At 32.0% G+C, this 27,164-nt stretch overlaps 2 protein-coding genes across 2 annotated transcripts; both read right to left on the bottom strand.

The window, feature by feature from the left end:
* Nucleotides 1-9,167: 9,167 nt before the first annotated feature.
* Nucleotides 9,168-10,028, bottom strand: LOC123199773 (EPIDERMAL PATTERNING FACTOR-like protein 1). The gene is made up of 2 exons (XM_044614824.1): nt 9,776-10,028; nt 9,168-9,694 (listed from the first exon to the last, which is right to left on the bottom strand). The coding sequence occupies exons 1-2, from the start codon at nt 9,869-9,871 to the stop codon at nt 9,452-9,454; spliced, it is 339 nt and encodes a 112-aa protein (XP_044470759.1). The 5' UTR covers nt 9,872-10,028; the 3' UTR covers nt 9,168-9,451.
* A 10,262-nt stretch (nt 10,029-20,290) lies between these two features.
* LOC123199134 (polyadenylate-binding protein 2-like) lies at nt 20,291-24,518 on the bottom strand. The gene is made up of 6 exons (XM_044613996.1): nt 24,270-24,518; nt 24,093-24,195; nt 23,377-23,447; nt 20,853-21,044; nt 20,591-20,718; nt 20,291-20,493 (listed from the first exon to the last, which is right to left on the bottom strand). The coding sequence occupies exons 1-6, from the start codon at nt 24,381-24,383 to the stop codon at nt 20,445-20,447; spliced, it is 657 nt and encodes a 218-aa protein (XP_044469931.1). The 5' UTR covers nt 24,384-24,518; the 3' UTR covers nt 20,291-20,444.
* Nucleotides 24,519-27,164: the final 2,646 nt, after the last annotated feature.

Raw genomic sequence — 27,164 nt, 5'->3', positions numbered from 1 at the left:
CTCCTAGCCAGATAATATTTAGGAGAAAGATATACTTTTCCAAAAGCAGAGTTCTAAGTTGACAAAATCAAAGAGTAGGCCTAATGAGTTTACTGTCCTATAGACTTGAGAGTGTTAGTTTTCACTTTGGGGTGTTCAAACCTTAAACACATATCATAAAGGCAGACTTGCATAATCCATTAATTAGTTAGTTTTAGCCCACAACACATATTGTTGTTAATATATATTATAACTATTGATTTTACACATTCAAAAACATGGAAGTTATCACCCGAATTTTCTAGTATCAGCACCAAAAAAAATGTAAGGGAGAACTAATATGTATCATAACTGTCTTTGTCAACTGGACAAAATGTTCATTGGATATAAATTTTGTAATTTGTTTGAACTAATCAATTTCTCAATTTCAAATCTAGAATTGACTTGATATTCAACTTTTATAACAAAATGCAAGTACAAAAAATGCTACAAAAGCTCATTTAACTATCAAAGTTATGCTTTTACTATTTATCCTTCATTATTTTAATTTCTATATTTTATATATATTTTATTTATTTTAATTACATTAACAAATAACCATCTCATTTTGACTGTTATATAGAATATGACATTAAGAAGAGTAGAACCATCCGGAGCAACTTGAGCTTAATCACAAGCATCTATAGCTAGCATGTCGACTCTTTCTACATTACATCCATTAAAAAAAAGTTGTGCAAATTGACGCACGTATACCTACTCAAATGGTTGGAATAGATGATATGGATGTTAATATAGCTGCAATAGAAGATTTTGATGTTCCATCTTTGCCTGAAAAGGATGAAGCAATTGTAACTGAAGGACAATCAGAAGCAACACCTTATGTTATTCCATCTAATAAAAGGAGGAAAACATCAGGTGTTTGGGAGTGTTTTTTAGAAGAGATGTTTATTACTATTGAAGATGTTATATATGCAGTATTTAAGTATTGCAAGAAAAGTTGAAATTACAAAAAACCAAGGCTACTACCCATTTGACACGACATATAGGTCAATGTGTTGAGAGGAAGAAAGCAAAAGGGAAAGATTTAGTTGTGGGGGACAAACTATATTAGTTTTTGAGTGTTCAAACTTAGGGTTACCTACTCCAACTGTGGTGAAAACAAACATGAATTATGGGCATCCTAAGGTAAGTTTGAGTTCAATTAATAACGTTTATTGTTACTATGAAATTGTTATGAAATTAATTGAATAAACTAATGCAATGATTATGGTGTTGGTGTTTTAGGTTCGAGAGACCTTGGCTCACCTGGTTATGATATCTGAATTGTAATTTAATATAGTTGAGCATCCCAACTTTATTAATTTTTGTCACGTTCTTTAACCTTTTATGAAAAAGTTGGAAGGAAACAAATAAAAGCTTATTGCATTAGAGTTTATCAAGCAGAGCATTTGATGTTGAAGAAGACTTTCGAGGAGACCAGAAGGATTAGTATTACTACTGATCTTTGGAAGTCAAATCATCAAAATATTGAGTGTATGGTAATCACGACATATTGAATGGACCAGACGTGGTCCCTAAATAAACAAATTATAAATTTTATGCATCTACCTCTACTTAAGAGAGGAATAGACATTGTAAAAACAATTTTTGAGTGTTTAAAGGGTTGGGGGATTGAAAATAAAGTAAAATCAACTTTGCAAAATGTTTTTAAAAATACATGTATAAGTTTATTGTATGTAATTTCATTAATATTCATTAATTTTGTTTGTAGGTGGAAATTGTCACAGTAGACAATGCTATTGCAAATGACAGTTGCATTAAAAGATTGAAGGAAAATTTTCAAATGCAAAGACTTTTGTTGTGTGATAGAAAACTTTTCCATGTTAGGTGTATTGTGCACTGCCCATAATATAAATTTGTTAGCTCAGGACGAGGTGGTTGTAATTAAACCCATCATAGACAATATTCAAGAAAGTGTGAAGTTTATAAAAGCTAGTGAGGGAAGATAAAAATTTTTTTTGAAAATCGCTATGCAGTGTGAAATAAAAAGAGAGAAAGTTACTTTTGGATTATACTACACGATGAAATAGTACATACAAAATGTTGACTATAGCACTGTAGTTCAGAGAGGTCTTTCTTCATTTTATATTTGTTGAATTAAGCTATATGAATTGCCCGACAAGAGAAGAGTAGGAGAGATTAGAGGTTGTCTATGACTTTTTAGAAATATTTGATGAGATAACAAAATTAATTTTTAGGTCTTAGTATACAACTACAAATAGGTATTTTCAAAAAGTGTTTAGAATAAAAGAGATCCTCAAAGAGCGAAAATTCGATAAAGAGTATGCTATAGCAACTATGGTACGAGCAATGTTAGAAAAATTTAACAAGTATTGGGGTGAGGTGAATTTTCTTATGGTGATTGCTAGCATCATGAATTCCAGGTATTTAAGTTATGATTAATTGTGTTTATTATAATATATATGTATATAAAGAAAATGTTTCTAACGTAATAGTTTGGCTTGCAATGATTTCAAGATAAAGTTTTAGATGATTATTTTGACATTTCCCATTTTATATGGAGAAAAAAATGCCCCATGGAGACAGAAAATATCAAAAGAATGTTAGCAAAATTATACAATGAATACATTGACATGCTATCATTAGAAATCCCATCTACTTCATTTGCATAATGACAACATCAGCCAAGTACCCAACAAGCACCCTCAAGTATATCAGGTACATTCAGTCATTGCCATTAATTGAAACTTTATAATATATCATAAGTTCTAATATTTAATTTGTGGGTAAATCATCAAGCTCTTAATATTCTCAAAGTAGACATTATGGACCTGAATATAGTTGGTTGTGTTTGAAAGATCATAAAGAGAAAACATAACTGGAAGAAACCATGAAGTCAAAATTAGAAATGTATTTTGAAGAATGTTGTGTTAAGATACCTGATGATGTCAACTTAGGCGACTGGTGGAAGGATAATCAATATAAATACAAAATACTTTCACAAATGGCAATCGATATCTTAGCGATTCCTATTACAACAGTGGCCTCTAAGAGAGCATTTAGATGGGTAGTAAAGTGATTAACATGTATAGGTCATCTCTATTGCTAGAAACAGTTAATATGCTTATATGTAGAACCGATTAGACGAGAACACATTCTAATGTTAAGAAACAAGATGAGTTAGTCAATTACTTACCACAACTATGTATTCTATAAATTGATTTTTCATTTAATTGTTGGCAGTATGATTAATAGCTTTCATTTATTTTTAATTTCATGAAGATGAAAGATGAAAATGAGACTTTTAAGCTTATCTTGCTACGTAAATAAAGATATGAGGTAACATATCGTTTAATACTATTTGCTTCTTAAGGTAACAAAAAGAAAAAGAACCATGGGGTAATAAGTTGGTGGTTCTTGGCCATCTCTTACAGTAAATCAACAATTTGAATAGTTTATTTTTTCATTTAAATAATAATTCAAATATTCTATCTTTTCCTCTCAGGTTTGGTAGTAGCTACAGATCCAAATTTCAAGATATTTGAAACTACCTACCCTTTTGTTATTTAGAAGTTACTGGAAATTCTGTTGATACAAGAAAAATTTTGCATTCGATAACAAGTTATGTTAGTCCATTGGTTGCTTAGTAGATATATTACATTATTCTGCATTCATATGACTTAAGTATTTGATGCTTGCTACTATTTCTTTTAGCAAAAGAAAATTTAGCTTTCACCCAAAATGTTTGCACTGAGACTTTTCTGCCTGACAATCTCTAGCATGGGAGAGGTTGGTCACTGTTGGCCCAACATAATCATGTTGTTGGTGGATTTCAAATCCACAACCAAATGGAGGTTAAAATGTATCAATACAGAATTTATTTGTGGGGGGTGTAACTTTTTCATCCTTATCGCTAAAAGAAAATAATGCAAGTATACACATAATGACTACTTGATCTTTAAATATCTGTAGGGAAATTGTGCTTTTTGCAAAATAGGCAAGTTTGTTCTGATGGAATGTCTGTGGCTATTTTTATAGTCCATTGAAGGAGATTCAAATGCTTTGGATTTGAGGATTTAATAGATTATTGTGTCTTTGGGAGAACCATAACATCTTGTTTGTCATGAATATGTATAAAATACTTGAATTTGAACCTTCAAATCATGTGCCAAAGTTTGATTATATCTTTATAGTTAAAAATTTGTTATACATTTTCCCAACTTATGGCTATGACTATATCTATTTTGCTATAATAAGGGTATTATAAAATTGGTATGACGCGAACCGAATAAATCAATGATAATAGTTGTGAATTATTAACTGATTGATTAGCTAATCCAAGGAGTTTATAGTTCCATGGTGTAGAATGCTTGCTATAAGAAACTCTTACTTGAAAGAACTAAACATTTATGATGTCATTTTGAATGGTTTTCTCTTTTATGCATACAAAACTTCTTTTTTTTGAAAGCAGAGGCAAAAAATTAGTAATTTTTTTCTAGACAACTCTCAGAAGCTTTAAAGGGTCTCGAAAATTTAAAATTTTGTAGTGGTTAGCATGACTGATAAAGGTTTTGATGAAAGTAGGTTTCTTAACTTGATATTGTCTTGACTTTTATTTTGTTTAGGAATTGTAAAGGAACTTTTGAGTGTTTGGCCTGAGCATTTGGCTTGAGCTTTGCAAGTCATGTAACTCGTCAAACATAAGTCCCATTTTTTCAACAGTTGTGAAAGACCATTTAGATGTGGTGAAGGCTATCTTAGATGCTGATGTTAGTTGTATAAGAGCCTTAGCTAAGATATCTGGTTTCGATGCTGATACCATTAACAAGGCAACTTGCGCCTGGTATATATTATCCCTACTAAACCAGAAAAGTTGTTGTTTCAAGATTTTGGTTAGTCTCAAGATATTCTTTCATCGTGGACATATTTTCACCAATTTGAAACTTAGGGCTTCATTTGATGGTTGTTTTAAATATTCTTATATCAATTAAAATTCAAACTCAAGTCATAGTTATTTAGATTTGTCCCTAAAAATCTGTTAGAAGAAAAGAAAGTTGTGCTCTAGAAATATTGTAGCTGATTGTATGAGTTGAAGGTCTAACAAATTTAATTTCTTGATCAAGGGTTATGATTTCATATATTTTGTAAGTAATTTTCATGAATATTACTATAAACCCATCTTTTACTAAATCATATTTGTTTCAACTATGTGGTTATTTGCTTTTAGAAAACATTCAAGTATGTGAAGACAATAGGGTAGTTGGTCTTATACAAATAAAATAAGATTTTCATTTCTACTTCCACCTTTTTCTCAATTTGACATTTTATTTTTTACCATTCCTAGAAATAAGGTGTTGGTGAAGGCTGTAATGATGTTAAATCATCTTCCTCCTAATAAAATATAGAAACAGTTTTTACAAAATTTTGATCGTATCTAAATCAAACAAAAATGGTGTAGAACCAGATGCAACTTGAAAAATTCCAAAAAAACCTTTGTAATTTTGAAGGTATTTCAAGGATCAGTAATATATCTGCAAACTAATGAACTCCTACTTTGGTAGAATTTGATCATAGCATCAGACACCAATATGGTCTCCCTCACTTGGGCCTTAGCTTTACTACTCAACCATCCTCATGTGTTGAAAAAGGCTCAAAAAGAGTTGGATATCATTGTTGGCAAGGCCAGACATGTAGAAGAGTCTGATATCAAAACCTTGTTTATCTCCAAGCAACTGTTAAGGAAACACTTTGGCTGTACCCTCTAGGCCCTTTGATTCCTCATTTTGCTCATATCAATTGCGCTATTTCAAATGGCTACCATGTAACAACAATGACGCATGTGATGCTGAATGTTTGGAAAATTCAACATGAGGAGAGAGTGTGGTCGAATCCTAATAGGTTCTAGCCTGAGAGATACTTGATTGATAATAAGGACACAGAGGTGAGTCTTAATTTCGAACTCATTCCATTTGTTTATGGAAGAACAGCCTGTGCAGGTATCTCACTTGCTCTCCAAGTGGCACATTTGACAATGACTAGCTTGTAGCAAAGTTTTGAGGTGAGAAACCATTAAATGTTGCAGTGGGCATGACTGAAAGCCTTGGCTTGACATATATAAAAGATAACCTTGCTAACATTACAATATTTAGATGTGTTAAAAGGAGTACATTGCTAACATTACAATATGTCTTTTTATAACATCCTCGGTCTTTTCTAGTTCCTCTTTAGACAACTTCTCAAGGCAAAGGCTTATGGTTGCAGTAACATCTATTTGAAAAATTAAGGGCAACAAGATCTGAAAAAAATTAAAATGCCAAAAAAAAAAAACTATGAGATTGGCTTTCCAAAATTATCCTTTTTCGTAGCCACAAGAGATATGATAGAACAATTTGGCTTTCTCTAGTTTCTTTGCCTTTGAGGATATGAAATAATATCAAATGTTGGATGGCGGAAGCAGAATCTGAAAATGATTTTGTGACGGTGGAGAGTCCAAAGCCTAAAAGGAAACATTATATATCTGGAGTTTGTAAAATTTGCCCTCATATTTTTCCTCTTTATACAAACTTTAAAGAATGAGCTAAAGCACGCTTACGAGTTAATGCTCTTGGAAAAATAACCTGTTTTAGAGAGAAGCAAAATATGAGTAAAATATTGTGTTCAATTAATGAATATAAATATTAAAAATTAATTTAATACTACTTTTGGGAGAATCACCTTTTAAAAGTGACCTGTAGAATTTAAATTTTATATCTTATTCTTAGGATTGTAATTTACTATCTTTTTCAGGGATGATAAACAAGCTTGAGAAGCTTGGCTCGTGATTGGCCTCGGTGAGCCTAGACAAGCCAAACTCACGAGCAGCTTATGAGTAGTTCGACTTTTGAATGAACTCGAACCAAGTAACAATTTTCCAAGCTTGTCGAGCTCGAGTTAAAGCTTGAGCTCATTTATTATTAGTAGAGCTGAGTTTGAATTCAATTGAGTTTAAGCTCAGCTCTGTTTGAATCCAACCCTGGCTATGATAAAGTGCTAGACATAATTTTTTTTCATTATCTTGATGGCAAATTAGAGCTCATTGTCTTGTTAAAGAGCCACTTTGTATTGTTGTTCTACAGTCTTTTTTTAGTAGTACTCTTGAATGTGGTGACCCCCTATGTTTTGGAAGAGCCACCACTAAGAGGGTTACCTCTTTTCAAGTGTGAAAGTTACACAAGGTTACAAATTAGAGAAAGAAAAATATTATATTTCCAAAATATTTATAATCCGTGCTTATAAAAAAGATAATAATATCTTAAAAAAGAAACGAATTGGTCACGAGGAAAGGGGGAGTATGAATGAAATAAAAAGCAACCAATTTGTTGAAATAAACTATATGAGGACTCTGCACACATTGAAGACAACCCTTTAAGATTCTTTACTCTTCATAGTTTAATTTATGGTTCCTTAGCACTTAGCCAATCTTGATTTCATTTTTGACTCTCAAGCATGATGTTCCTCTAAGCAGTTCTAATATTGATCATTGTGTGTTGTTTTGACAATAACTCATGATACGTTTGTTTACTGATCAATTTTTCATTTTTACCTGTCAAGCCAATTTGAATTCTTTTTTTATTTGCATTTTGACTTTAACGGCTCTTGTTTGAACAGTTTTGTGCATATATTTTCTCCATTCACTTCTTAATATGACCACATTTTACTTAGTTTCATGGTATTAATTTCATTTTAAAAGCATTGGTTTCTTAGAAATATTGTTTCCCATGTCATTAGGGTTGAATAAAATCAAAGTCAAAGACGCTTCTTATTATTTTTTTTTCTTATTTGATGTCATTTTCAAATGTTGTTAGTTTCAAGTAGTTTCTAGTTATCTGTTTTTCTAATTGAGACCAAACTTTTTTTCTAAAATATTTTTTTGTTGAATATTATTATTTTTTTGAACTAATTTTTTTTGTCTTATTTGAACTGGTTCTTGCCTGATGAAACACCAAATGGGTAATTTTCACTACCTTGTGATAAAAGGTTCTTCATGGCTACTATCATTAACTTCTTTTGTGTATTGCATGTTTCATTTTCATTTCTTTTTGTAGATTTTGGTAATGATAGACTTCACCTAAGTTAGACAGCTACATTAGGTCAGAATCAATCATATCAAATAGGATAAATCCTGAATCCAGTGATCGATCTTACAACCATTAAACTAAATAAGTAAAAAGTTTGATTTTAATATGCTGTTAAAGGAGATTTATACTCATATTTTGTTATGTATGAAACCTTCTATTTTGTCATTTAAACTAACCAATTGGGGGTTTGTTTTTTGATTTTTTGTTAGTGAAAGTTTCTACTTTAGTTTTAACAAAGCATGAACAATTGAGATAATATTTCTTAGTTAGTTTACCATAATGCTACATGCACGTTTGTTGCATTATGTGATTATATTTTGAAACACAAATCTTATCCTAGATGTAATGATATATTGATCCTTATCTTTTGATATGACAATATTATGATCCTCATTTGTTGATATGTCATTATTTTGATCTTTATCTTATATTTTTGGTCAAGTTATTCTCTGTTTTTTCAACTTAGTATTGCATCTTGTAACTTTGATTTTCTCTTAACTTTCTTTCAATAGACTTTTTATTTATAAAAATAGTGAGATGTATTTATAGATGGTCTAAGGATTGAAAGGATTTCAATGTTAGTAGCCAAAGGGATATCAATTAAAACTCTAGGGGATGCTTGTGAAAATTTTATATGTGTGTGTAATACGACTATAAAAAAAAAAAAAAAAATGTTACAAGTTATTTAAATACACTTGTGAGCTTGGTTATTTGAACAAAATTCCTACTTGTAATTAATGTTTATTTAAGTTTAAGATTTGAAATGATTGGACTAAATTCTATAACTGTATATGATGTTTGTAAATGAACCATATAAAATTTTTGTCCCTTTTACTTTTCTGTTCATTTCACTTTTTTGTTTAATATTTTGTGTGAAAAAAAAAAAAAACTTTAAATTCAAGTTTGATTTAGTTATACATTAATTATGATAACATATTCACAACCAACGAATCAATTCCATCCCATTGTGGCCCATGACTTTATATTAGCATCTCTTCCTCTAATCTCCAAACATGCAACATGCAATACGATAAAAAGAAGTCTGAGCAATGAAAGAAAATAAATGAGCATAAAATTCCAATTTAAGAGGTAGACACAAGAGTAATATCTAGAAATTGAAATATCTTTTACAAAGATTTCTGTACAATATTGTATGAAACTTCACCCTATATATCAGCAATTCTGACAACATTGACATGTCACAAGGAATCCGAAAATCTCTATTAAAATACTAAAAGAAATTCAAAAGTTTGATAATGGTTCATATCGAGCTACCAAACCAATCTGTAAAAAGTGTGACAAATCTATTACCATTTTTGACCTGAAACATGAGTTCAAGGATTGTAAAAGCGGCCATTACAGCGACATTTCCAACCCAGAGGCTTGTAATTTGAGTGCTCGTTATCCAAAAGAGATGATGTTGGATAAAAAAACTCTAAGGGACGGCTTGCTTGAGCTAGTTTCTGGCCCGGTAGAGTCGGCATCTGAATCGCCATGCACGGGTGACACTGGTTACACTTATTGTAGCAACTAGGTGGAATTGAACCCAGCCTCGTTCTCTCTTCTAACAGCAGCCCCTACACAACGTCATCCAAATGAATGCATTATCAAACAAAAATAATGTACACCATATGTTCATGAGCATTATAAGACCTTACCCTTGGCGAGACAGGAGAGAAAAGAAGATGGATAACTGTAATTAAGAGAAGAGTGTAAGTAGGGCAAAGAACATTTAGGTATCTAAATGCAGTCATAGTGGTTCAAGAAAGTATCTCATTTAAGCAAGAAGTGAAAGAGTCAAGAAAGGAGAGAGGGGTTGAAGATTATAAATGGTGGGCGGGTGGGTGGGTGATCTGTGTTCTCAAGAAGAAAGAAACAGAAGGGTGAAAGGAACAAGACGGAATGGGAAAACAAACTGGGAGAATGGGCATTGAGAGAAAGGACCCATTACCATTAGTCTGTTGTTTCAGTAGCAGTGAAGAAAGCGAAAGGGTTTGATTTTGTTTAATATTAAAATTAAAATTTATGTATACAATATCAAAAGGCAGTAGTTAAGTCAGCATTTATGACTCACAGACTCACTTTTCCTTCCGCGTTCAGATTTTTGGAGTATGGACTTTGACTGCCTCTTATTTAAAATAATTATATACAAATCTACTGAAGCCACGACAAAATGGAAAACTGTGATAATATAAGTGAAGAACATAATGCAAGTAAAATAAAATTATCTTTTGACCAATTTTTATATATAAATAATAATATATTATTATATAATTAAATATTCTTTTATTTTTTATTTTTTAATAATAATATATTATTATTTTTATATAAAATCTATTATTACAAAATTATTTATGTTTATTGAAAAATCTTTTTTATTACCGTGGATTTTTAATAATTAAAAAGGGATTGAATAAATATATAAAGGTTTTTCATATTAAACAATCTCACAATTAATATAAAAAATAAATCCGTAAATAGGAATATGTTAAATTATTCATCTTATTACATTAGTCCTTCTAAGGCACCTGAAATTAATTTCAATTATCTAATTTAATGTTAAAATAGAGAGCATTTTGTACAGAGTCATAATAGTTGAAAAGTTCAAAGAGTCCAAGAAAGGCTTAAAGTTCTGATAAAGCTGATGTTTCACCCCATGCATGAAATTGTAGTGGTGCTTGAATTTAAAATGACCAGTCAGTTATAACACAGAAGGGCTTAACCTTTCTAATTTTCCTTTTCCATGCTCCCAGAATTGGAGCTGGATTTTTATTCATCACCATCGGATTAAGAAAAGTGAGAGTAACAGGGATTTTTCTTAGCCTAAAGAATTTTAACCATTTTGAGCTTAAACTTTTATTAATTTTAGTAAAAAGAGAGAGAGAAGGCTAGATTAGAAAGAGGGTAGGATAGGTGGCTTTTCTTACATGTCGAATTGCAAATAGGGACTTGTATCGAAAATATAACTTTTTGTATAAATATTCATTTTAATAATATCACAAATACCTTCTAAAATTCTAAAATTTCCTGGATGCAATTATGTAACATCATCATTTCTCTAAAAAGTTTAATTGGCTTGTATCAATAATATGTATTGTATCGAACAATATATCAATTATATTATAACAATATCTAATACACATCAAATTTGTATCTTTTTATATATATATATTGTATTGTATTATATGATATGTATCATTCATCATACAATACTAATAACCATGTTCTTATTTTTATTCTCTTAAGTCATCTAATCGCCAATAACGTATTTACATAAAAAGCAAGTGTTCAGGTAAGTGCTTTAAAATCAATCATCTAATCGGTGTATTAGTATTAAAATGTAACTCGTATCATGTTTGTATCAATAAAATGTTCTTAGGATGGTAGAACCTAGATGAGAGAATAAATGCATGTCATTGATCATGAAAATCTTATATGCACATATAGTACTCATTCTAGAAACGTTTGTAGTCTTAGTAGTACTCTGACCTAGAGACTAGATAACATAGTTAGAATTATTATAGTGTTGAACGACTCTACTGAAATGTAGTGATAAATTTCATATGTCAAAGCTATTTATTGATACCTATACATAACACATGGGTACATGTTAAATAAACATGTTCACCAGACTTACTCACCAAAAGGTTTCTAAATAGATTGTAACCTTAATGTCTATGAAACACATCCTGTAACAAATGATGATACATACGATACTTTGACTAGAGGTCACTAGATTATTTTGTATATGGATCAATATTATTTGACACTAGCCCAATATAGTCCTTCAAAAAAGATTATTGAAACGATGGTGATTGGTCATATTGAGAAATGCATAAAGACTTTGGATAATAGTCTTACCACATTTTAATTAGGTTTATTACACATACAATATATGCGAAAAGAATCCTATACCTAAGGCTCAACTACACATATTTAATCCCAAATCCATTTTGATTCTTTTGTCAAAGCAACGAAGCCCTAATCATCCATATAGGGGCATTATGATGTCAAGAAATGTATGAAGGTTATTAGGTGATCTCATAGGTGTTGGCATATGTGAATAGATTTAATGTCTATATAAAGACATGCATAGAGAGAAAATTTGAGGCAAAGTTTTCCCTCTTCTTTTTGGTGATATGTGGCTAGGGTACATAGGTGATGATGACAAATGTTTTAATTTATATGAGACATCTCATAACCCTAATCCACACTTTTTTACTCTACCCCTTAACTTTTGGATAATTAAATTTAGCCCTAAGGCCAAATTTATGGAACATATTTTGAATATGGTAGATGCTTGTTAACAATGCAACAATACACTTATGCAACAATGAAATATGGAACATATTTTAAATATGGTCTATGCTTGTCAACAATGTAAGTCTCTAAGGTACCTTATTGACCTGTTCAATGATTTTTATAGTGGCTAATATACCTAGGAGTCAACTTACCATTTCTCTCAAATCTCATCATATGCATATAAAGTGCTACTCTAATAAAAACTATATCACCTACACTAAACTCCAAGTCTTTACATATCTGATTGACATACCTCTTCCACTAATCTTAGCCTTGTTTCATCCTCTGTCTGATCAATCAGACATCCTCAATCATCCCTTAAGTTAACTTCAGTCCAAGAGATTGTACGAAGACATCACACTCACCTAACTTATCCTAGTGTAAAGAAGAATACACCTCCTACCATCAAATGCCTTATAAGGCATCATTCAAATCATTGCCTGACAATTTTTATTGTGGGTGAACTTCACTAAAGGTAACATTTCAACCTAACTGGCTCAATGATCCAAATAGCAAGCCTTCAACATATTCTCTAACACTTGATTGGTCTTCTTTATTTGACTATCTATCTAAGGGTGATATGCTATACTGAATTTTAGATTCGTGCCCGAAAATCTATGTAAGTGTTAAGGTAGTGTTTTAAAGCCAATTAATTTGTATTGATGTATGTTGTAATTTATTTATTTATTAATAAAAAGTATTTAGTATTCATCATATTAATGTCTATCTAATAAGTTTGTAAGAATAATGAGTCATTAGAATGGTAGAATTATGATGAAGGGATCAAATAATTGATCATGAGAACCCTATAAACATATTAGATGGGCATTCTAGAAATGTCAATAATCCTAATATTACTTTAACCAAGGGACAAGTAATAGAGATTGAATGATCATAGTATTGAGAGACCCTATAAAAAAATGGCGATAATTCTTACATGTTGAAACTGTTAGTTGATAGCTTAGTGCAATGCATGGGTTCACGTTTTAAAGATGTTTCTTAGACTGACCTATTTAAAGGATTTTCATATGGATGAGTGCTCTAGTATCTATGGAATGCATCGTATAACTCATGAGTACATGTGATTTTTAAAATTAAGGTTATTAGACCATCTCGTACAAGGATCAGTATGATTTGATGCCACCTAATGTGCCATTGTAATTGGGTACCATAAATGTGGTGATTAACCATATCGAGATTTATATGAAAGTTATGGTAGATCAATAGAGAACTCTTGAGAAAGGAATGAGATGTCTTGAATGAGAATATTGAAAAACATTAATAAAACACCTAAAAGTATGGCCACAATGGGATTAACTCATAGCCTGATCCAAGTTATATGGTTATTGATGAGTATCAATTCATATATCAAATAGTTACTAGGATAAACTCGTATCTATGTCTTAGCCTCAAGAGATATCATTTGATAAAGGGATCATATTGCGTATAACTATGTAGTTTACAAAGATTTAGAGTTGTTCACTAACAATTTACCATTTGAGTGGCCATGATGCCTTACTAGAGCCCAATCTTGGCCTATGTCTGGATTCAATTTGAATCTTGACACTATCAACTCGATGGAGAGCTTAAGACACACAAATATAAGAGTTTATCTAAACTCTCAAGGTATAAGGCTATTTAGTGATAATCCTAGAGTATTTGATTAGAAACGAAAATGTGAATGAACTAGGCTTGTCAATAGGATTGAGTCAGCCCAGTTTGACTTTTTTCCTTGCTCGTTCGTAATGACACAAATTATGATCAAGTTTTATCCAAATCTATACCTGAAATATGGATAAATTATAAATCATGTGGGATCAAGATCAAGGATGAATGCTTATTCATCCAAATACCCTCATGTTGCATTAAAAATACACACTCACATTTAGGGTTAAAAAGTGTCAAAATTCTATATTAAATAACAATCTAGATTAGGAGTTTATTTATTTATTATTATTAATTAGATGCTTTAATATATTATATTCCTTTTATTTTTGTTTTTGTTTTATTGGAAAATAATTCGAAAAAGGAATGGATTGCTATGGAAAACTTAAAGAAATCAGGAAGCTTTCAAAAAGAGTTTTCAAATCACATATGGATTAAGTTGACGCAAACCGAAGAAAAAAGGAAAGAATCCTAAGCCGTTAACATCAAAAATCAAGAAGGCCTAGATATCGCACTAAGACAAAATCAGGAAAGGAATTGCAAGGATTCCTAAACGTATAAGGAAAAAAGAGATATAAAAAGCACCTAACACTCATTTAGAGAGACATTTGTAAAGAGAAGGCTTTAGTCATAAATCTTTCTTGAGTGATTAATTTTCCTTTATTCTAAGAACTAAGGGGGATCCGTTAACCTCATAAGTTTGTAGTACTATATTTTATTATTTTATAAATCGATATAATTTGCTTCATTGAATTGTTATTTTATACTTTTGATAAAGATATCGGCTTATCTTTACACATATTTGTAGGCTCACGTAGGTAATTGAAAGATAAGTACTGAGTTAGTGCATGTATTCTCTAAACTTAGATTATTGACACTAGAGATAGGTCAGCGTCTTACAGGTTCATTAGAATCACAAATTATAATGGGTAATTACTAATTAGGTTATCACGAAACTAGAAAATTATTCAGAAGTTATACACTTAGTCAACCTCATAAGGGGAACTAAGTTAACTTAGGATATCCAACCAATAATATTATCTCAATTACTTTAACAGTTCCAATTAAACTACAAGCTTATATGTGTGTTATCGGTAAACCCAAAGTCTTAGAAATATGATATATACGAACTTTTAGATCGATTTTGTTGCCTTACTTTTGTCTTGTCATAGTTTAGTTTTAGTAGTTACTTATTATATTTGAGCATATAATTTAGTTTTATATACATTTTCCTTAGTTAATACTCAAGCCTTGACTTATTTAGTGGTTGGTTTTCCAATCCATGTATGATCTATATCTATTATATTACTTGACAACTCATATACTTGAGAATAAGACATAACAAGTTTTGGCGTCATTGCGAAGGATTGGAGTTAAAATCAACATTAATATAACTCAAGGCTTTATTAGACTAAGGATTTTATTTTACTTTATCTCATTAATTCTTGATTTTCTCTTGCAGGCTCTACATAGTGCATGACCAAATCAAGAGTAACAAAAAATTGGATTTTGATCTCAAAATTGAGAGAATTATACGAAACTTGAGAAAAAGTAAGCAAGAAGTCAAGATAGAAAATCTAGAAGTAGATCTGAATCAGAATGCAGTCAATTTGCTACCACAGTCATATGCACGCCAAGATTATGCTATACCACCCACCCAAGACACCACCACAAGTGTTTTTTGACCACTAGTTAACACCAATAATTTCGAGATCAAGCCATTTATCATACACACAATTTAGCAAAACCAATTTAATAAAGTAACATTTGAAGACCCACATGCACATCTAGCAATGTTCATGCAAATATGCAACACCTTTAGACTAAATGGAGTACTTGATGAGGTAGTCAAATTAAAATTGTTTTCTTGTTCACTCAGAGACAAAACCACTATTTGGCTTAAATCAAGAGTACTATGATCCTTCACAACTTGGGATGTTTTGTCTTAAACATTCATAACCAAATTTTCCTAGCAGGAAAAATAGCAAAAATCAGGAATGACATTGTCACCTTCACCACGAGGGATGATAAGACACTATAAGATATAAGGATCCACAAAGACATTACCTACATCATGGTCTCCCAGATTGGTTGTTGATACAGACATTTTATAGCTGAGTATTAGAACATATTAAGACTGCACTTGAAACAGCTGCTAGTGGATTGTTTATACGATTAACAAATAAGAATGCATTCCAACTTATCGAACGAATAATCGTAAGTAGTTCATGTTAGATAGATGATGTTACACCAAAAAAACCATCAAAGGTATATGAAGTTGACAAAATGACTATGGTAAATGCAAAACTTGATGCGTTAACGAAAAAAATTAGAAAAAATGGATATAAAAGTAGTAGATGTAACCATATGATGTGAAATATGCGGAAAAGAACATGCTAGTATAAATTGTAGCGCTATGAATGCTTACCCTGGTAAACAAAGTATGGAACAAGCAAATGCGATAAATTTCAACTAGAGGAGTCAAGGTAACCCATATTCAAATACTTATAACCTAGGATAGAGGAACCATTTGAACCTCTCATGGAACAACCAACTGGTTCTTGCTAATACAAGCTAAAACTTCATACTATCACTACTAGGATTCTAGACTAGAACTACGCAAAAATATCCTTTGCATTTTACGCCAAGAGAACAAAAATCAAGTTTAGAATTGATGATGAAAAGTTTTATACAACCTCAGAATCAAAAGACACAAGCTCAAGAAGAAGCCATTAAACACCTTATTGAAAGAATAAACAACTAACCACCCACAATAAAATGCTTGAAGTGCAACTGAGCCAACAAGTTTCTTTATCAAATTCATAAGATCAAGGGAAGTTACCTAATCAACTAATAAATTTGAGGGAATAATGTCAAGCTATAACCACAACGAGTAAGACCACGAATGAACCCTCTAAATCAATGCTTATCAATAAACCAATGGCATTAGAATATCATCTGAGCAAGAGCATAGATACAACCAAAGAAGAAGATGCAATAAATATCATAAAAGCCACTTGAGAGCAGGAAGAAAAAGATTTAGGTCAAACCAAATACCATACTGTTATCCCATTCCTTTAAACGTATTAAAAGACGAAATTAGATCAGTAGTTTGAAAAATTTTTAGAGATTTTCAAGCACATACACCTCAATATGTCGTTCCTAGAAATATTAACGCAAATATTTGCATATACCAAATTTTTGAAGAACATATTGTCAAATAAGAGAAAGCTAGAAAAATTTGAAACAATGGCTCTTTTGGAAGAGTGTAGTGCAATCCTTTAGAATGAATTACGACCGAAACTAAAAGACCCAAGAAGTTTATCCATGCCATGTATGATAGGAAACAAATCCTTCAATAAGGCATTATATGATCTAGGAGCCAGTATTAGCCTCATGTCATTATCCTTATGTAAAAGGATACACATTGGAGAACTTGAATTCACAATTGTAACCTTATAGTTGGTTGACAGATCAATTAAATATTTGAATAGCGTATTGGAGAATGTTCCAATATGAGTGGTCAAGTTTTATCTTCTAGTAAATTTTATAGTGTTGGAAATGAAGAAAAAGGCCCTAGTTCCTATAGTCTATGGGCAAACATCTTTAGCAATTATAAACATTTAGAAAAGGAAACTGATATTTGAAATTAGGCAAGAAAAGGTAGAATTAACATGTTAAAACTAACTACATAGCCTTTTGTTGTTAATTCATGTTATAAGATAGTTATCACGAGAGAATGCGTAAACAAGATGTTTAAAGATGAATTACCAAAAGATGCACTAGAATTATGTCCAATCAATAACAATTCAACAACTTACGAGAACATAAAAAATTTTTGCATATGCACATTACCTAGAAGCTACAAAAATAGAAAAACCAATGACACGCTCTAGAATTGAAGACTTAAATTAGGAAACAATACTATCAGGTACAAATGCATTACAGTTGTCTACAAATGATGCACTTCAAGTAGAACTTAAGCCATCACTAGCCAACCTAAGGTTAAAGAAATCTTTGAAATCCATATTGATTATGTAGCCATCAGATTGGAACCTCTTTTTTGAAATAATATGCAACGTAAGAAACTATGTCATCAAAGTAGTACTGGAACGAAAGAAAGACAACAAACCATATGCGATCTACTATGCAAGCCATACGTTAGACGAAGCACAAATCAATTATGCCATAATAGAGAAAGAATTATTAACAATAGTCTTCACATTTGACAAATTCAAATTATATCTAATAGGTTCAAAGGTTATTGTCTATACAGGTCACACAGCTCTCAAGTATCTATTAAACAAGAAAGATGGCAACTTATGACTAATCCATTAGATCCTATTGCTACAAGAATTTGATTTAGAAATACAAGAAAAAAATATAGTAGAAAAAGTAATCATTGATCACTTGTCACATATAGAAAACGACAAGTGAGGAGGAGGGACAACAAGAAGCTACCCATAGATGATGCGTTCCCAAATGAGCAGTTGATGACAATCTATAAATGGAATACTTCGCGGTATACAAACATAGTAAACTACTTGGTATATGGACTCCTACCATTAGACCTTAACTTCCATTATTGAAAGAAGTTTTTGCATGACCATAGAAACTATTATTGGGAGGAACCTTTATTATACAAATGGTGTTATGATGGACTGATACAATGGTACGTGCTTGAAAACGAGATATACAACATATTGACTCATTTGTTGTTCCTTAAAAACAGATGAACATTTCACTGCATCCAGAACAATAGTGAAGGTATTACAATGTAGATTTTATTGGTTATCCATGTTCTAAGATAAAAGGAACTTTGTAAAAAAACATGACCAATGTCAAAAGACAAGAAATTTATCACAAAGATACAAAATAACCCTTAGCACAATCTTAGAGATCGAATTATTTAACGTATGAGGGATAGACTTCATGGGATTGTTCCTTGTATCATAAGAAAGTTACTACATCCTAGTAGCAGTGGACTACGTATCCAAATGGGTAGAAGCGTTGGCAATGCTAAGGTCGTAATCAAATTCTTGAAAAAACAAATTTTCTCCCGTTTCAGTATACCAAGGGCACTAATCAATGACAAAGGCTCATATTTTTGTAAATACTTAATGGAAAAGGTGTTAAAGAAATACAATGTGCTCACAAAATTGCAATCTCGTACCATCCGCAAATCAATGGCCAAGTCAAAATATCCAACAAGGAGCTTCAATCTATATTGAAAAAAATTGTCAATAGTTCATGCAAAAATTGGAGTATATGATTGGATGATGCATTATGGGCCTATTGTACCACATATAAAACTCCAATTGGCACATCGCCATATCGTCTAGTATATGGAAAATCCTACCACCTTTTTGTCAAGCCAGAACACAGAGCATATTAGGCTACAAGATATCTAAACTTCGATGCAAAACTAGTTGGAAAAAAAATACTCTTGCAATTAAACGAGCTCAAAGAATTTCAATTGGACGCATACGAGAATACGTGCATATACAAGGAAAGAACAAAGAAATGACATGATAATAACATTCTAAAGAAGGAATTCAATGAAGGCAATCTAGTATTTTTATTCAACTCTAGATTATTACTATTCCTAGGGAAGTTAAAATCTCATTTCTCACGTTTTGTGATAAAAATATAAAATAAATTGAACAATTTTATGCATAAACGCTCTCAATATCTAATTTAAGTATATAAATAATGTATCATCATTTGATTAAATATTATTTTTTATTAATTTAAAATTATCTAATTATATAATATCACATTATCTATATATACAAATTGTATACTAAAAATATATTTACATATTTATTGTATTGGACAATCACTAAATTATTATTAATTTTTTAACAATACTATGTATACATATTTTTGATATACAAATATGTCATTTAGTAATTGAGTGTTTATTATTTATTCAAAATCACACAATCATATCATGACATCCATATGTGCATACAATATAGTTTTATTTTATTTTTTATTTTTTGACATGGCTTATTCAGTAAGTACTGGAAACCCTTATAATTATCAAAATCATCCAAAAATGTCAGCCCACGTTAAAAATCATCCAGCAACCATAACAAGCAGGTAATTAAACTTTAAATGGCTAAATTTAACATTTGATGGGTGAAAATAATTATGTAAGCATTAATTGATTAAAAAAGTTAATCAAATTGTCAAAGCTCAACTAGAAATTCAATAATTTTTACATTGATAAAGTTGACCATGCACGACACAAATAAGACAGTATTCAAAATGATAGTACATAGAACTCAAGTTCCTGCAAGTAAACATCCATAACATAATAAGATTAATCATCTTGTAACACAAGCACAGTCTCTACTAATAGTAGGGCATGTAACGCATTGGCCTTCTGAACCTAGGAACCTTCCTGCAGCAGGTTTCGGAGATGAAATGAGGTAAATGAGTCAAAGATGACGATGTTACCATTATCAAAGAGAACTACCAAGCATTGCTTGAGACATTACCCGTAACCATATGGGGAGTAGAAATATGGAGGTACATAAGGCCTTCTACCCCGGTATCCCATGTAAGGACTGAAACGCCTTCCGCGATATTGCTTCATCCCAGGCACATTGGTCCTTTTAGGCAATACCTGCAAGCCATATCAAGAAATCAATAACCACAAAATTAAAAACAATCATGAAGCATTTGAGATTGAAAAATATGTTGCTGGTTTAAGGTTGAAAATTCTCAAGTTACTTCATTTCTCTGAAGATATTGGGTTACCTTCAGTTGACGACCATGTAATTCAGACTCATTCAGCTGTAGAGCCTCTTGAATAGCTTCTACTTCAAGAAATTCCACATAAGCAAAACCCTTTGGTTGGCCAAACTTGTCCGTCAGAATAGTTACCCGGTTAACAGTACCACAGGACTGGAAATGTTGCTGCACCTCTTCAGGTGTGCATGCATAATCGACCTGCATGCCAAATCAGTTGAAGACATTAGTTGGCAAAGGCAATCAAAACTGCCAAATTCAGATATTTAAAATTGACCACAATGGCAATTCAAAAAGGAACAAAAAATTCAAACAAGTCTCACACAACAGAAATCTTTAAGTAATGCACAATCCCATTTACTTTCCACAAGGATAATCACTTGCATCTTCAAACAAGAAGAAAGTAGATCACTACGTAAATCTCATTTTATATACAATCTCCCGTGCTCTCTCCCTAAATCTTTGTATTTTCACATTTACCATTCTCCATTATTTTCACCTCCACTGATCGCATACATAATTCAGCTCCAGTAAGAAAGCAACTTCCAGAGCTGTTGAATAATTCCCTAGCAAGCAACATTAACTCAACATCTCAGCATTCTCAAATACAGAACTACAGTAATATACTTTATCTTCTCATTTTCAAATTTTCTATCATATTTTCATTTAAAAGTGCCTGAATATGAAAAAAAGAAAATTATTTGCAGAATGAAATAAGTACAATCAGCTTCCATGTAACATCTATGTGACTGTCCTCAAATGATCATTGAGATAACATGAACAACATGACTTAGGGACTGAATCGCTATTTCCAAAACTCCTTTGCTTGTGAATGAAAAGGGTTCTTATCAAACAAATTATCGTAGAAATGCATTACAGAAGAGGTTCAATCCCATCGAGAATAATCTTACAAACTAATATCGAATCACAATCATCTGGATTAATAAGAGATAATAAATTTAAAACTTTGGCCATAGGCTGTGGAGTGCAAAGACCAAAGATTGATGAAGAGCTTTAGAATAGAAATAACTATAAGATCAAGTGTGAAAAGAAAATGACAGTGAGAGGACCATACAGTGGAAATCACTCATATCATTATAAGATACCAGTATGGCAGTAGATCTCCAATGAAACATGTATGAACTCTCAGATTAAATTTATTAATGAAATTTCTATTCTCCTAGATTACTTTAATAAAGTCTCAACTCATCCCTTCCCAAAAGAAATGCAAAAATTACGTTTCATTATCAATGGTTTGTCAAGAATCTGATACGAACCTTAGGAGAACCACACCTCAAAAGCTAGCTATTGAGATGGGAGAGCCCAAGCCATATAAACCCCACACTAATTGTCCATACTTTCCAATGTGGGATCCAAGTCCCATACCTTGCACTTGGGATCTTAACAGAATCCCTTTAGCTGAGGAATGTCTTCGATAAACTATTGCACTTAAAACAAAATCAAGCAAGTCATGTTCAAGGTACCATCAACATACAAATATTCTTCTGGGAAACAAGTGGCAAATAAGGGATAAAGCCACAAGGAAGCCAAAAAAAAAAAAAAAAGGAAGTGATAAATGCATGCCTCTCACCACATGTCCTCAAACAACCACAAATGTCGGAGGCTCCAATGTAAAACTCCAGCAGCAGCAGCAGGGCTCTTTGATTTAGATTGTGTAGCCTAGTTTTCCTTTCAACTTCAGAGAAACTAAATTTTGTCCTCTGGCTGGTAGAAGTTGAAACATCTTAACTTGCATTTACTTCCGTCCAGTCTAGCAATCCTTTCAAATGCCTTTTACTAGTGACTCTTTCACCATAGTGTCACTTCATGCATTATTAACCCACATGTCTTTCATATTTCCCCCATCTTTTTTCATGTAACCATTTTTTTTCTTCAAATTCTCAATCTTTTGAGTTTTGTTTCTCAATGTTTCTTTCAGCTTTCTTTTTTCTATTAAATAATTTTCCCTTTCTTTTTTTTTTTTCTCTCTTTTCATGTTTTTCCTTTCGTTTTTGCAATTTTTTTCACTTTTCTGATTCCTTTTTTGTCATTTCATTTTAAAATTCATACTTATAGGGATCACTTTGCTCCCTTCAAATACAGGCTTATATAAGAACAATAAATTTGACCCACAGACAAAATAATGTAATTATCACAACATTAGTATACAGAAAACTTGAAGAATATAAAAAAACCCCAGCGATCATAGTAATACATAGCATCAAACCATGATCCTACTTAAGCCAAGAACTGTCCAAATTCAAACCAAACACAAACAGAAGTTACCATAAACAACAGCTCAAAGTTAAAAGAATCAATTAAGGAGACTGTTACAAAGGAGACAGATATTCTACACATATGGCTCAAGTAACCAGAGAATGGCAGAAGAGAGAATTCCACACATACAAAATGAATCATAACAGACATCAGTAGCTTGAAAACCCGCTTCTGATCGTGAATCATAATACAAAATGAATCATAATATTTCTAGAAAAGGTAATGCATCACAAGATAGAAGTATCATGTTTCTCACATTGCCAACAAATACTGATCGTGAATCCGCTTCTTCCCTGTTTGCTTGATTAGTAGCTGCACTAGCAGGGTCTGTGAGACAAAATAAACATGTTGATAATTTAAAAAGAAAATATTAGTGTGTCTGGATCAAAAGTTGCTGTAAAACTGGCATGTGACTTACATCACTTAAAACAAGTAGATAAAATTTCTGATTGGAACTTGAAGACAGTCCAAAATTTAAAAATAAACAGTTCCTCAATAATCAACAATGCAACTAAGTTCACTTTAAAATGCGGTTAAAAACCTTAAATCATCAATTGGGAATAAAGAACAGAAGCGTGTAAATTAACAAAACACTAGCCTTCCAGCTGGAGTAACCCATCCTCCTAATACAGCCCAAGCACCCATTAAAAACAAGGTCATGTAGTTAGAAAGTGTCCCATTATCCATAAATTTAGGTGCAGATGAAAAGGTATCGTTGAATTGATAACACAAAACAAATAACCTTACTAAGGTTTAAAATTGAAATCACAAAGCTACGCGGTACTTGATTCATGAAAACAGACACAAAAAACTAATTACAATTACTGTTCCCATATTTAATCTTACCACCAAAAAAATAACGCATACAATTTTCGATCTGTACAAACCGGATATGATGAACAAAATTAATCACAATCTAAAGCCACGGATTCTGCAACTAAATCAGCAATCAAAAGAAAAGGAAAACAATACCTGAAACGGCACCCATCTCTTTCTCAACCTTGGCCTGCATCTCGCGAAGAGCCGCAGCTTCCTCCTCCATCTCCTTCAACCGCTTCTTCATCTCATCTAACTCCTGCACATAGAGGCCATATTAGATCTATCAAATACCATGGTTTCTATTGACCGTAGAGAGTTCTCAGTAACTACCTTAACAGCGTCCTCATCGGCGGCGGACATGTAGACGTCAGCGTTGTGACCGTCCATGTCACCTTCCATGTCGGGAATTTCGCCTCCGTACACCTCGTGTTCTTCTTCATCCATGGCCACTCTGTCCTAATCTTCTCTTTTATCTTTATCTTCCCTTCGGCTTCAGGCAACCGAGTTGTGATTTTACTCACCTACGCAGGAGAGACGATATGAGAGGTATAGGCCTGTGAAATACGCAACCGTTTCCAGGGGTATTAAAACATTAAAATAATCCCGGGTTACCTATAATTTTGAAAAGAACTGAATTTGATCCGGTCCAGCTTGAATAGGGCTAAGATCCGAATAGATTTAAATTCAAAAAAGAGATTTAAAATAAATATATTAAAATTAAAATTTGACTAAAAAATAATTTAATTTTGTATTTAATATAAATTATTTTAAATATAAAGTTTGAATTAATTCAGATTTAAATTATTATTTAATTTATTCGATTCAAACTTAAATTTAAATTCAAAATAATTTAGATCAAATTTAACTGTAATTCGATTCAAACTTAAACTCCAAAAGGTACGTGTTCATAGGAGAGGACTCTGATGGAAGAATGACTGAAATAGAATCTAAGGATGCGACATTCATACAAGATGAATTTTCTAAAAATGGTGATATTGATAAAAGTCTTCATTTGTATGAAACGGAAGAGGAATGTTGAGAAGGTTCGTCTCAATGACCATTAGTTGTGTCACAAGAGACGATGTCTCTACCTGTTACAGATAGTGGGAGCAATAAGGTTATGCTCCAACCTATTTCGAATAGTGGGAGTGAAAATCCTCAATTGCGTAGGAGCGAACGTTTTCAAATCCCTAAAAGAAGTTTCGAAATTGAAAATGAAATTTTTATAATTGCTCCTCCTGAAGACAATGAGCCTAAAAATATAAAAAAAGCTCTATAATCCCTCAATAAGGAAAAGTGGCAAGAAGCATTAGAGGAAGAAATAAAATCCATGGAAATTAACCGAGTTTGAAGTCTAGTGGACTTACTACCGGGTCGAAAATCCATTGGAAATAAATGGATTCTCAAAATTAAACAAAAGGCAGATGACTCAATAGATAGAAGACAAAGCTCGCCTAGTGGCAAAAGGTTATACCCAACAAGAAGGTATAGATTTTGAAGAAACATTTTTGCTTGTTATGAGGTCTACTTTTATCCGTGTCATTCTAGCTATAGTACCACACTTAGATATAGAATTGCATCAGATGGATGTCAAAACAACTTTTCTTAATGGAGAGCTTGACGAAGAAATCTACATGGATCAGCCTATAGGTTTTGTAGTAAAAGGCTAAGAGCGCAAAGTATGCAAGCTTCAAAAATCAATATATGGCCTAAAACACTCATAAAGACAATGGTACTTAAAATTTCATAAGGCGATATTGTCTTATAATTTTAAGATGTTAGAACAAGATCACTATGTCTATGTGAAAAAGTCTGAAACAAATTTGCAATTCTATCTCTTTATGTAGATGATGTACTGATAACTAGGAGTGATTGGAAATATGTGATGATCATTAAAAATTGGTTATCTGCAAATTTTGACATGAAGGATATGGGTGAAGCAGATTATATTTTAGGTATAAAAATCAAAAGGGATCACTCAAAGAGACTTTTGGCTCTATCGCAAGAACGTTTTATCCAAAAGATTCTAGAACGATTCAACATGTCAAACTGCAAACCCGTAGATAATCCTGTGTCAAAAGGCGATTTGTTGAGCCAAGATTTGTGTCCAAAGACTCAAAACGAAAGAAATAAAATGTTTCTAGTACCTTATTCAAGTGCGGTTAGAAGTCTTATGTACGTAATGATGTATACTCGCCCCGATATATGCTTCGCTATTAGATTGGTTAGTCGATATCAATCGAATCTAGGAAGAGAACATTGGAAGGCTATCAAGAGGATATTGAGATATCTGAAAGGCACTGTGGATTATTGTTTATGCTATCAAGGAAAAGATTTGCATATTGTTGGCTATTCAAATGCCGACTGGGGTGGTGATTTAGACCAACGCAAATCAACTTCTGGTTATGCTTTCTTACTCCAAAATGGCGTCATATCTTGGAGTAGTAAGAAACAAACGTGCATATCTTTATCCACAATGGAAGTAAAATTTGTAACATGTTCTACTGTTATGCAGGAAACTATTTGGTTGAAAAGATTTTTTGAGAATTTGGGTGTACTTGACGTAGTAGTTGGTCCTGTAGTTGTGCATTGTGATAATCAAGTTGCGATAGCTTTCACAAAGGATCCCAAATTCTACAATAGAACCAAATATATCAACGTCAGATATATCTTTGTCAAAGACATCATTTCGAATAAGGAAGTGATGGTACAATATATTTCTATGCATAACATGATTGCTAATCCTCTAACCAAACTGATCTCAAGAGATGTATATCTTGCACATGTTAAGTCTCTTAGCTTGCGTAGAATATGATATATGACTTGTTGAGTATATATTGTACTTGTAACACAACGTTAGAACATAAAAAAATTTGAATTTATTTTTATTTATGTGTTTGAATTCTTTGTGTTTATGGATATACACATTATTTTTTTTGAAAGCTCAACAAGATGATAATGTCATACAAGTTTGATTGACCCTCTCACACGAGCAGTCGTCTTTGACACTGAGGAGAGCGTGCAAAGATGAGACATGTTTCTTGAGATTGATACTGCTAAAAGAACGCACTTAGAACATAAGAATTGCTCAAGAAACAAGTTATTAGATATGTCGCCTTAATGATTAATCAAGATGAGGTCATGACTTGATGAATTTGAAAATAACCGATTTGGATTTCACACGTTCAAATAACTTGTGAATGCCAGATGTGAGTTTTTAATTGA

This window comes from Mangifera indica, chromosome 16 (assembly GCF_011075055.1).
Source record: "Mangifera indica cultivar Alphonso chromosome 16, CATAS_Mindica_2.1, whole genome shotgun sequence".
Lineage (NCBI taxonomy): Eukaryota > Viridiplantae > Streptophyta > Magnoliopsida > Sapindales > Anacardiaceae > Mangifera > Mangifera indica.
Note: the sequence above shows the minus strand (reverse complement) of the source record. Positions and strands in the feature narration are given on the sequence as shown.

Coding starts and splice junctions, on each gene's coding strand:
- LOC123199773 (XM_044614824.1), bottom strand. CDS start 9,871: ATGACTGCATTTAGATACCTAAATGTTCTTTGCCCTACTTACACTCTT. Junction 9,695..9,775: donor TCTCTCCTGTCTCGCCAAGG/GTAAGGTCTTAT, acceptor GACGTTGTGTAG/GGGCTGCTGTTAGAAGAGAG.
- LOC123199134 (XM_044613996.1), bottom strand. CDS start 24,383: ATGGATGAAGAAGAACACGAGGTGTACGGAGGCGAAATTCCCGACATG. Junction 24,196..24,269: donor CCGATGAGGACGCTGTTAAG/GTAGTTACTGAG, acceptor CTCTATGTGCAG/GAGTTAGATGAGATGAAGAA. Junction 20,494..20,590: donor TACTCCCCATATGGTTACGG/GTAATGTCTCAA, acceptor AACCTGCTGCAG/GAAGGTTCCTAGGTTCAGAA.